We start from the raw sequence: 12,151 nt of genomic DNA on the forward strand, positions 1-12,151 counted from the left end.
TGAACGAATCTTTAAATAAAGTTATATAGTTATATGGGGATGATAATTTTTTAGTCTCTAGCCAATGCATATAGATTATTTCTTATCCATGCAGAGTAGAAGTTTACAATGGCGTCTCTCGCAATACCTGATAGGATAGAGCTTGGTTTAGGGATTCTGTATACATTGGCTATCAAAATGTCTTTCATTATTTTCAGTAATAAATGAGATATTATTTTGGAAATAATTTTTTTTTAGCTGAAAGGGTTGTATTGATTCTGGGATTCCTCTAATTTTTAAATGATTTCTTTTGATATCCTCAAAATTAACCAGACAACTTTCAAACTTTCAAAACTATATCCTTTTTCAATTGTTTCAGAGAGTCTGTAAAGGCAGTATGGTCTTGGAATGTATTGGATGTCAAAACTTTTTGGTTCTTTTGAATATTTTCTTCTTTTCTAAAAGAGTTTGGAAGTTTAATAGGATCATTGCAAGAACTTGAATCAATACTTGTGCATATAAGGAAAATTGTTTCTTTCAGGAGTTTTTTTATATAATTCTCTGAAGCTTTTACGTTGTATGTTGAAGAATAATCAGGTGATGGTAAATTAATCTCATAATGCTCTTTTTCTTTCTCCTGAATCCCTATGTTGTTTTTGGGAATCCATAGTATTGTTAGGAGAATGTTACAGAAGATTTCCATAAATCCTTCAGAAGGAGAATTTTCAGAGGCAAGTTGTCAGCCATATAAAATATAATCCTTTTTAATTGTATCCCATGTAAAGGTACGAACTTTTTTTTTCACTAAAAAGCAGCTCCTGAATATTATTCCCCTGTAGGATATTTTCCCTTGATAATCAACTAAACAATCAGGAAAACGATTTTGTGTATTTTCCATATCAGAACTCTGCTTCAAGGTCCTTTCAAAGACATCAGACCATTCCAACCCTTCCGATCTCTCTAGATGTGAATCAAAAGTGAAGAAACCACTCTGGCGTTTTCACCATTGAGGAAGTTGTGTGGTAAGTTGATAATCAATGTACAGTATTTAGGAACAATTTCAGGATCTTCCAGATCGCCATTATTTTTGTTATGAGATAGCTCCCCAGCTGGAAAAGAAATTTTTAACTTTTTAACAAGCATCTCCTCATTTTTTTCAAAACCTTTCTTGGTATTGATCTTGAAGTTTTCCCTTATGTGTGTAAGGAAAAGTTCTAGATTTGTAGGTACCCATTGTATAGGATCTTCTATAGTGAAGCAATAATTATCAGTCATGGTATCCTCTTCAGTAGAAATAGATGTATCCAAATGTGAGTGATTAATTGGTAACATAGCAGAGCCAAGAGAGTTTTTTTTTTTGCTTTACTTTATCAATGCATCCATCCATAAAAACTGTGCATAACTGGGATGATAGGGTAATGTGTCTATGAGTATCTCCTATATGTTTGGAGTCCATATTAAAAGGTTTAAGGGTAGTACAACCCTCTGTTTTGGAGCAAGAGTGAGAGGCTGCAGTTGTAAAAGCCACATTTTTGAGGGAATTATTTAGCTCTGACACGCCGGGTGTTTTGTCTAAGGGGTTCATGCATAGTCTCACTTGATAGTCTTGGTCCCAGGCATGTTCCACTGAATTTTTGGAGTAATATTCAACTGTTTAGGGGTGGCACAAGTCCCTGAGAGAGAGCAGGGTTGCGAACCGCCGTTCCTCTCTGCCATGGGTCTGGACACATGAGTCAGCTGTGATATTGCAGCCACTTTGTTTAAATAGTCCATGCACAGCCTCACCTGATAGTCAGGGCTATGAGGCATGTATCCCAGGATTTTGGGCTCAATATGTGGTAATTTAGTGGTGGCACAGTCCTCCATAATGGATATGAGTTGCAAACCGCTGCGTTTCAGTGGAGGTGGAGGTTTACACACCGCTCCCTCAGTCCTCAGTCTGTGTCTTGGCCGCATTGTCTCCGCCTATCTTCCTCAGCTGATGAGGAAATAGTAGCAATATGAAGGGTCTCATCTCCCAGACCCCGGTGAACTGGCAAAGTCCCATGAGCCTTCCCAGACACCGGGTCAGAAGTGATCTTCTCCACAGTGTTTTGCAGCGGTGACACGCTCCCTGTCACCGCCACATTCTGCCGGTGTTTTCTCTTCTTCTCAGCCCTCAGAAAGGAGACAGAATGCTTATTAAAAATCCTCCCTCCCAGGTCATAATAGTCTGGGGAAACACCAGTGTGATTTACTCATTGCATTAATTGTAAAGTGCTGCGGAATATGTTGGCGCTATATAAATAAAAATTATTATTATTATTATTGCAGTCCGCTGCAGTGATGCGCTCACCTCCTGTCCAGAAAGTGTCCCATTAGCAGTCACCTGGCTTTTCATTTGCTCTCCATCAGCTGATGTGGAGAGCGCTGTAACTCTGCTATTCCTCCCTCCTGGCACCGGATGGGCAGACAAAGCCCCAGGGAGCTTCACTGCCATCGGAACAAAAGGGAGTCTCTGTTAGGGCTGGCGGAACGCATAAAATTATAAAATAATAGTAGGTGCGTTCGCAGCCCGGGGTCCACCGTGCAGAGGTGGTACACTGCTGCTAGGTAATGGCGGGAGTATAAAGCAGTGTGGAAAGGTCACACATGGGTTAACGTCACCCCGTGTGAACAGAAGCAAACTCTGTTAACTCACAGAGCCGCACTACCCATGAACATAAATGCAGGAGCCTGTTTAGCTCACAGAGCCTGGCCAAGGAGCGCACAGAAAGCAGTCACAGAACTCTGCCCCAAGGACACGGGGTCAGAGTCCCTCTAGACCTTCTGAGCGCATGGCATCGCAGCTGAGGACGCCGCTATAGACGCTGACTACAGAGTGTAGATCACGTGCACTGAGGCGTGCCAAGCCACTGGTGGAGACTGATGCCTGTCTCAGACTCTGTCCTACCTACACCTAAGCCTGGACACGTAACAGGCTAGGCTGCACAACACATGTGTACCAAGGGTAGGGGTTTCTTAATGAGTCATTCACCAGAGACATTCATACATGCATACAACACTCACTCCTCATAGGTTTTATTATGGATTTTTGTGGATGTTGGCATAACCTTTAACACCTTCCCGATCTTTGTAGTGTATATATATGTCATGGTTTGGAAGTACTTCCACAATTTCAGACTAAAACAACTTTTTTGTGGGAAAAAAATATTTTTCTCATTTTCACAGCTCAACGTTGAAAAATTCTGTGAAGGACCTGTGGTTCCAAAACTTCAGTCCTCACGGACCCCAACAGGTCATGTTTTCAGGATTTCCTTAGTATTTCACAGGTGAAGGAAGTATCATCAAGGCATCAGGAATTTTCTCACTTGTGTAACACTATGGAAACCCTGAAAACATGACCTGTTGGGGTCTGCGAGGACTGGAGTTTGGGAACCACTGATTTAGACACATCAGGGGCTCTACAAATACGACTTGGCATCCGATAATTATTCCAGAAAATTTTGCATTAAAAAAAAAATGGCACTCCTTCCATTCCGAGCCGTGCCATGTGCCCAAACATTAGTTTTTCCCACATTTAGGGTATCGGCGTACTCAGGAGAAATTGCACAACACATTGTATGATGCAAATACTCATTTTTGAATTTTTGGAGGATTTTCGGTTCTCTTTTAGTTGCTTTGCTGTTTATTGATAGGACTCTTACACACTAGAGAACCCTTGACACAGATTGCAAGCTTGCATATCTTGACCAAATTATCAATTAATACCTCACATATTTTTCTGCACTTTATTTTTTAGGGTGCAGCAAGGCCCATTAGGTCTCATAAACTGGGGTGTCTGTTCACATGGGATGCATTTGGATAGCGTTGGGCAGCCCGCCTGATTTAATAGTGGGGGCGTCACTAATAGGTTGTTAACCTGAATGCTGTGCATTACCATTGTGTAAACAGCATTGAATACAAGTCTCTATAGTGCATTAACATACTAGGCAACCACCCCATCCATGGATTGGTAAGCTGCGAGTGGTTGTTTCATCAGTATTTTTGCACCTGTGTTACCGCCACTTTAACTACATGGGTCTGTTGCATCCTGACAGTGCATTTGTCTGGAGGCCTGGGCAGGTAAACATCACTGCCTTCTTTCTGCTGGTTTTTGAATTTTTGGAGTATTTTCAGTCCCCATTTTTTTTCAATTTTGTTGAAAAAATGAGATATTGCTGGTCAAATTTTAATACTTTTAACTTCCTAATGAAAAAAAAATATTTAAAAAATTGTGCTGATGTAAAGTAGAAATGCTGGAAATGTTATTTATTAACTATTTTGTGTGACATATCTCTCTTATTTAAGGGCAAAACAATTAAAAGTTTGAAAATTGCATAATTTTCTACAAAATTTCCATTTTTTTCCACAAATAAATGCCTGCCATATCTAACAAAGTTTACCACGATCATGAAGTACAATATGTCACGACAAAATAATCTCAGAATCAATGGAATTCATTGAAGCGTTTTAGAGTTATTACCTCATAAAGTGACACTTGTCAGAATTGTAAAAATTTTCCATAGCCATGAAGGAGAAAATAGGCTTGGTGGTGAATAAGTTAACGCTAGGACTCTATAGAAATATCCTTTGTGATTATCTCACTGTGCAATTAAAGTTCAGTATCATGCATTATTGACACTGATATTTGCCTAAGAGAGTTCACAATAGCACAAAAAGTTGCATTGCATATGCATAATAATGTTGGATAATTCGATGCATAACCCAGAACTTTTTTTTAAAAGGAATCTGTCACCACATATGACCTATCTAAACTGTTAATACAGTATAAGCATACAGGTTATAGACTGCTGAAAACAGACCTCTCTGTATGTCTTATATCAGATGCCTTGTGGATAAATCATCTTTTATCACTTTACATAAATGTCCTCTTTCAGGCTTTGGGGAGGATGGTGCCTGGAGAGAACTTTGTCCCCAGAGCTTATTTTAAATATATGGGGAAGTTACCAGTGTGACGTGTAATAGTTGCTCTTTGCTTTCCTGCTCTCACTGCAGAGCTGTGTGTGACTATAACTGACACATCTACAGGTTCCTCTCAGCTCCAGCTTCCATCTCACATGCAGACAGGGCAACAATATTGTTATACAATACAGCAAAACTCAGAGAGCTGCAAAAATGTCTTTGTAAGAAGACAAATTTAATTTCTCCTGTTTAGTGTTAGTTACTTATCTCACACTGGGAACGCCTCTTTCATGTAAACCAAGCTCTGGGGCATTTATCTCCAGGCACCATCCCCCCCCAGAGCCAGGAAGAGGTCATTTATATAAAGTGATAAATGATGATTTCTCAGCAACAACACAGCATCTAATATGAGACCCACATGTAGGACTGTTTTCAGCATTCTATAGCTTGTATGTATATTTTAATTATTTAGGTAGGTCCAATGTGGTGACAGATTCCCTTTAAAGGCATTTTCCTCTTTCATTTTTCCTCCCCTTCTTCCTAGATCAATAACATTGTTACTTTTCCAATAAATAGCTATATATGTGTTTCTATTTTGCAGATCGTGTTTTAGTTGGTAGGATGAGATTCATTTTACCATGAAATGTACTGAAAAGCGGGAAAAAAAATTCCAAGTGTGATAAATTGTTGAAAAAACCCTGATCTATTTTTTGAGTTTCATTTTACGATGTTCAGTGTGTAGCAAAAAATACCTGGCAGCATGATTCTTCGGGTCAATATACGATAAAACCAAACGTAAATGCTTTTTTTTATTTTAGAGGCGAAAAAAATTCCGAAACTTCGAAAAATTAAAATATAATTTGGTTTGTGCCACCAGTTTCTGAGACATGCATCTTTGTTATTTTTCTGTTGGTGGGACTGCACAAAGGCTTATTTTTTGTTTGGCATGCTATAGTTTTTCAAGTGACATTTTTAAAGAGAAATGGTGACTGGAAAATGGCAATTCTGGCCTTTTGATAATTTTCTTTATGACACTTACTGTTCTTTAAGTAATTTCTTATTTTAATAAATCAGACTTTTTCATTGTGGAAATAACAAATGTTTACTTTTTTTGAATGGTTGGAAGGGTGTTGATTCAAACTTTTACTTTTTATTCTATTTGTTAGTCTTCGTTGGATATCTGAACCTAGAGGAATGATGATTTGTGCTATACAGTGCAATAAAACATTATTGTATAACATTAATCACATGTCTTATTATGAAGCCAAGCCTGTTGCACCAGGATGGCAGTGACAGGGGCCTTCATAAACACCATGGCAAAGTAGCCCATTGGCAACCCATGATTTTATCTATCTTATCACAAGTGCACATCACAACCATGAAAATGCCACTGTTACATTGTCAGCAACATTTAAATGGTTAAACAACGGTGATCTGAGCTAGCTTTGGTCACTGCTGTTAGAGATAGATGCCGGATATATAACATATACCCTGTATGTACCTTGTGTAAAATTTCCTGAACTGACTGAATTGTAGCGGAAAAGTCATGCAGGGTTAAAAACAATCACCAAACCCTTTTGTCAAAGGTGGCAAAATTGATCTTTGCAATGGGCTCCCATCTTGCTTTGTGAGCTTAATATAAAGTATTATCAATTAAATGAACTACAGAAAATATTTTACCGCTTCTCCTTTATTCCCTTTATGTCCAGGAGTTCCAAATAAAATCATGGGATCACCCTGTATAAAAGAAAAAGCTAGCATGTGTTAAGTAATAATGATGCAGAGATGTAAACTCCCCATTCAACTGTTCCCAGCTATAATGTAAATTGTAAAGTGTACATAGCATAGTATGCTGTCCCTCTTATACCTCTGCTCTTTTATTCACTTTCTCCATTACCCACAAAGTCATCTTGGCAGATGCCCAGAAGTCACTCATGATTAGAAATGAGCGAATATTTCAAATTTCGGTTCAGATTACGATCGCCGTATTTGCAATATTATACATAGCCGAATACCATTGGAGTCAGTGGGAGTACAGATGAGTGAATAGATTCGGAAACGATCGTCAAACATAAAATCATCATGAATATGGTACGATTATGGAGCGAAAATGGCAAATTCGGATTCGGCAATCGTTTTCCGAACAACTCATCTCTACTCATGATAAGTAGCTTAGATAGTCAACTAATCACTTGCTATTTCCAATCAGTTTTATACTATACCTTATCTCCTTTAAAACCAGGCAATCCTTTGTCCCCCTAAATAAAGAAAAATAGTTGGTTTTTACTTTGTTTTTTTTTAAAAAAGCTATGTAAATCCACATTATTTAATATGTACCTTTGTACCATTTACATATTTCTAACTAGAAATAAACTTAGCAAAAATTGACATTTGGCAGCTTGCAGTCAAATGTCTCAGATGGAGTAGCTAGCTGACATATAAGATCTTGAATTATGGCAGAGCAGAAAAACTTCAGACTCCTTATTACACTGGCCACTAGTCAAAACCAACTGTATTAAATCTTGGCTAACTCCTAAATTAGTTCACTTTACTGTAATCAAAAACACATTGCACAGCATACAAAACATGGTAAAATAGATATAGACATCCCTTCTATCTGAAAATACAAGAGGTGTGTAAAATAAATCAAGATTATGAAATGTACATGAATAAACTACCACACAGATCCCACTATCTCTATTAAGGATGTCATGAACTGTTGCCAGACTGTCTAGGATCCTCCTGATGAACAAAATGATGGAGGGGAAATGCATAGAGGCAATGCATGAGATTCACATGAGTACTATTATGATGACATTGAAACATATTTGGTAAATTTTGAATATTTGATCCACCAATTTATTATTTGAGGCATTAAAAAGTTATATTGTGGTATTGTGTTAGCCAGAAAAATTGATGTAAAAACTTATATGCCCAAAAATTACAAAAGTCACCTTCAAAACACTGACTCCAGGTCACTAAGCTATGACTACCACCGCCTCCTCTTTTGTAACAAAAATCTTAATTTGATTTCCTTGGCTTATCTTATATCAAGCATCACCCTATAGATACTATGTACAATGTCCTATTGTACCCCTTAAATGTTGTGCTCTTGTCTCGGTAATTTATTTGTAAACCAGCCTGAAGAAGGAGCCTCTGTGTTCATTTGCAATAATAAAACAATAGTGTGTGATTAGAATTGTGCTGAAAATCTGTAAAGTTGAATTGCTGTATTCTATGAGGGGCTGCTGATAAGTCTTTGAATTTTTGATCTTTTTTTTGTTTCTATGATAATGAATGTTATATCACATGAAAGCCTTATGTGTCTAATATATGTTTTCAAAATGTTGTGCTTTTGTCTTAAGGCAACAGTGTTTTATGCATGCAGGAAAACAAAATGGCAGAGTCTAATGCGATATTCACAGCAAATGAGAGCAGAGGAGTGATAAAATTCTTGTTTCAGCAAGGAAAGTCCGCAAAGGATTTTCATGGTGATATGTCGCAGACATTGGAGGATCAATGCCCTTGATATTCTACAGTTAAGAACTGGGTTGCCAAATTTAAAATGGGCCACTTCAGCACCAACGATGAGGAACGTCCTGGATAACCAAGAGTGGTTGCTGTTCCGGAGATCATTGGAGCTATGCACAACCTCATACTGCAAAATCGGCAAATTTCAGCTAAAGCAATAGCAGACATCATGGGGATTTCCCATGAATGTGTTTTTGTAATTATCCATTAACATTTGAACATGAAGAAGCTATCTGCAAAGTGAGTCCCCAAATGTTTGGCAGCAGATCAGAAAAACATGCGAGTGAAAACTTCCCAGTCCATTTGTCAGCATTTCCAGACTGATAAGAACTTCCTGGATCGAATGGTCACTATGGACGAGACCTTTATATATTTGTATGACCCTGAAACCAAGCAGCCGTCAAAAGAGTGGAGGCACAGTGGTTCTCCTCGTCCAAAGAAGTTCAGGGTGCAAAAATCAGCCACTAAGGTGATGGCATCTGTGTTCTGGGATAAGGACGGCATGCTGCTAGTGGACTACCTTCAAAAGGGTTCCACCATCAATGCAAGGTATTACACTGAACTTTTTGACCAATTGAAGGCAACTCTGAAGGCAAAAAGGCGCGGTAAGCAGTCAAAAGGAATCTTGTTCCTGCAAGACAACGCCTCTGCTCACACTGCACAAGCGACCAAGGCAAAACTGGTGGAACTGGGCTTCCAGCTGGTTGACCACCCACCTTATTTACCATATCTAGCTCCCTTCAACTATTATCTGTTTCCAAACCTGAAGAAACACCTCAAGGGTACCAAATTTCACACCATTTCTGATGCCATGGCTGTTACGGATGCCTGGCTTGAGGCACAACCAAAATTCTTCTTTTTGCAAGGCTTACAGAACTTACAATACTGATATAAGAAGTGTGTTGACATCAGTAGAGAGTAGGTGGAATAAATGTAAAGTTTCATCTTCCTATCTCTTTCTTTTTGGGTAAAGCCAAAGACTTATTAGCAGCCCCTCGTATTGTACAATAACATAAAGTCTTTCCATTTGCTTTACCCTTTATATTGTGCCACAGGCAACACTTATACTTGTGTTAATCAAATAAATATTTGTTTGGTTTCCGTGGCAAGGCAGGGATCTACCCATGGATTTCAGTTACAGTTAGGTCCCTTTTTTCTGTTAGAATTTTGGTGGGTCAAGAATCCAATTCTGTGGAAGACCCAGCACAGGTGCAAACTATTAAAAAAACAACTCAAACACCTACCAATCATGAGGGGTTGTTGCCATGTATACACACTAAATAGCTGTTTGTATGACTCCTTAGATTAATTTAGAGATATATTCAATATATTTTAAAGGGAATCTGTAAGCAGGATTTCACAACAAAACTATTTTTATGCACGAGTAGGTTGTACAAAGACAAGTCCAACCATACCTTTAGCTAGAAAATTCCTTTGTTACTGAGAAATATGCAGTGGTTAGTGCTGCAGCCTTGCAGCGCTGGGGTCCTGGGTTCGAATCCCACCAAGGACAACATCTGCAAGGAGTTTGTATGTTCTCCCCGTGTTTGCGTGGGTTTCCTCCGGGTACTCCGGTTTCCTCCCACACTTCAAAGACATACTGATAGGGAATTTAGATTGTGAGCCCCCATCGGGGACAGTGATGAAAATGTGTGCAAACTGTAAAGCGCTGCGGAATATGTTAGCGCTATATAAAAATAAAGACTATTATGGAAGCACTTCTCAAGCCTCTATTTCTCCAGCTCTAATCCACACCCAGCTCTTTCTTCTCCTGCTTAACATACAACCTCTGTGTGGTGTAATTTCAAGTAAAAGAGATGTCAGTGAAGCAGGGGAAGACAGCACTGGACAGGGAATAGAGCTGGAGTGGCAGAGGCTTCAGAAGTGCTTTCCTGGTCCAAAGCACTTCATCAATTGAATATCGATTCAAAAGGATACTTTTCAATAAGAGAGAAACATACTGTTTAGCTAAAGCTATGGCTTTGTCTTTTCTAGAGCTACATGTGCATAAAAATAGTTTTGAAGGGGTGTAATTCTGCTGATAGATTCCCTTTAAGTAAAAATGGCTCAGAGTGGCTAATAGAAGAGACTCTACTTAAGGCAACTTCTATATAAAAATATTGAAATTTAACAATTATCCAACCTCAAAGTCAAATGATTTTTAAGGAACATCAAGGTTGCGGGATTTATGGTAACAAAAAAATGTTTGAATTTTAAGTTTGCAAATGTTCTTTAAGGATTATGTAGTTGTTTTCTTTTCCATCTTCTATCTGCTAAAGTGTACAGTACTTTTTTAAACCAGAAACAAATTCAGTTATTTTGTATGAAGTAATGAGACCATTCTTAATCCTTTGGAAACTTTAATGAAGCACAAGAAACTATTGAAAATCTGTGCTGAGCCTAACAAGAACAACAAAATGTGAAGACTTAATGGAGATTTCGATATCAGTCATTTCCAGATTTTTATTAAAGGGACAAACCTGAATGATAAAAAAAAAACTAAAGGTTGATTTTAGAGACTGCTAGTAATCTGCATTCATTTTCACACTATTCTATTGTTTTCAATCATCCTCAGTTATCTCTTATTTTATCTTCCCTGAGTTGAGATGGGGATAGCTAGGCTACATAGCAGTTACTATAGATACAGTTGTGGCCAAAAGTATTGACACCCCTGCAATTCTGTCAGATAATACTCAGTTTCTTCCTGAAAATTATTGCAAACACAAATTCTTTGTTATTATTATCTTCATTTAATTTGTCTTAATTGAAAAAACACAAAAAGAATTGTCCTAAAGCCAAATTGGATATAATTCCACACCAAACATAAAAAAGAAGGTGGACAAAAGTATTGGCATTGTTCGAAAAATCATGTGATGCTTCTCTAATTTGTGTAATTAACAGCACCAGTAACTTACCTGTGGCACCTAACAGGTGTTGGCAATAAATAAATCACACTTGCAGCCAGTTGACATGGATTAAAGTTGACTCAACCTCTGTCCTGTGTCCTTGTGTGTACCACATTGAGCATGGAGAAAAGAAAGAAGACCAAAGAACTGTCTGAGGACTTGAGAAACCAAATTGTGAGGAAGCATGAGCAATTTCAAGGCTTCAAGTCCATCTCCAAAGACCTGAATGTTCCTGTGTCTACAGTGTGCAGTGTCATCAAGAAGTTTAAAGCCCATGGCACTGTGGCTAACCTCCCTAGATGTGGACGGAAAAGAAAAATTGACAAGAGATTTCAACGCAAGATTGTACGGATGTTGGATAAAGAACCTCGACTAACATCCAAACAAGTTCGAGCTGCCCTGCAGTCCGAGGGTACAACAGTGTCAACTCGTACTATCCGTCGGCGTCTGAATGAAAAGGGACTGTATGGTAGGAGACCCAGGATGACCCCACTCCTTACCCCGAGACATAAAAAAGCCAGGCTGGAGTTTGCCAAAACTTACCTGAAAAAGCCTAAAACGTTTTGGAAGAATGTTCTCTGGTCAGATGAGACAAAAGTAGAGCTTTTTGGGCAAAGGCATCAACATAGAGTTTACAGGAGAAAAAAAGGCATTCAAAGAAAAAAACCACTGTCCCTACAGTCAAACATGGCGGAGGTCCCCTGATGTTTTGGGGTTGCATTGCTGCCTCTGGCACTGGACTGCTTGACCGTGTGCATGGCATAATGAAATCTGAAGACTACCAACAAATT

At 38.5% G+C, this 12,151-nt stretch overlaps 1 protein-coding gene across 1 annotated transcript in view; it reads right to left on the bottom strand.

The window, feature by feature from the left end:
• Nucleotides 1-12,151, bottom strand: part of LOC141095090 (uncharacterized) — a 616,558-nt gene that overhangs the window by 220,323 nt on the left and 384,084 nt on the right. The window contains exons 82-83 of the mRNA XM_073580971.1: nucleotides 7,146-7,181; nucleotides 6,604-6,660 (exon numbers count right to left, since the gene is read on the bottom strand). Of these exons, the coding sequence (XP_073437072.1) occupies nucleotides 6,604-6,660; nucleotides 7,146-7,181 (93 nt within the window). The remainder of the gene's footprint in view (nucleotides 1-6,603; nucleotides 6,661-7,145; nucleotides 7,182-12,151) is intronic.

Source organism: Dendrobates tinctorius, unplaced genomic scaffold, assembly GCF_039654945.1.
Source record: "Dendrobates tinctorius isolate UK_male_01 unplaced genomic scaffold, ASM3965494v1 ptg000066l, whole genome shotgun sequence".
NCBI classification, from domain to species: Eukaryota; Metazoa; Chordata; class Amphibia; order Anura; family Dendrobatidae; genus Dendrobates; species Dendrobates tinctorius.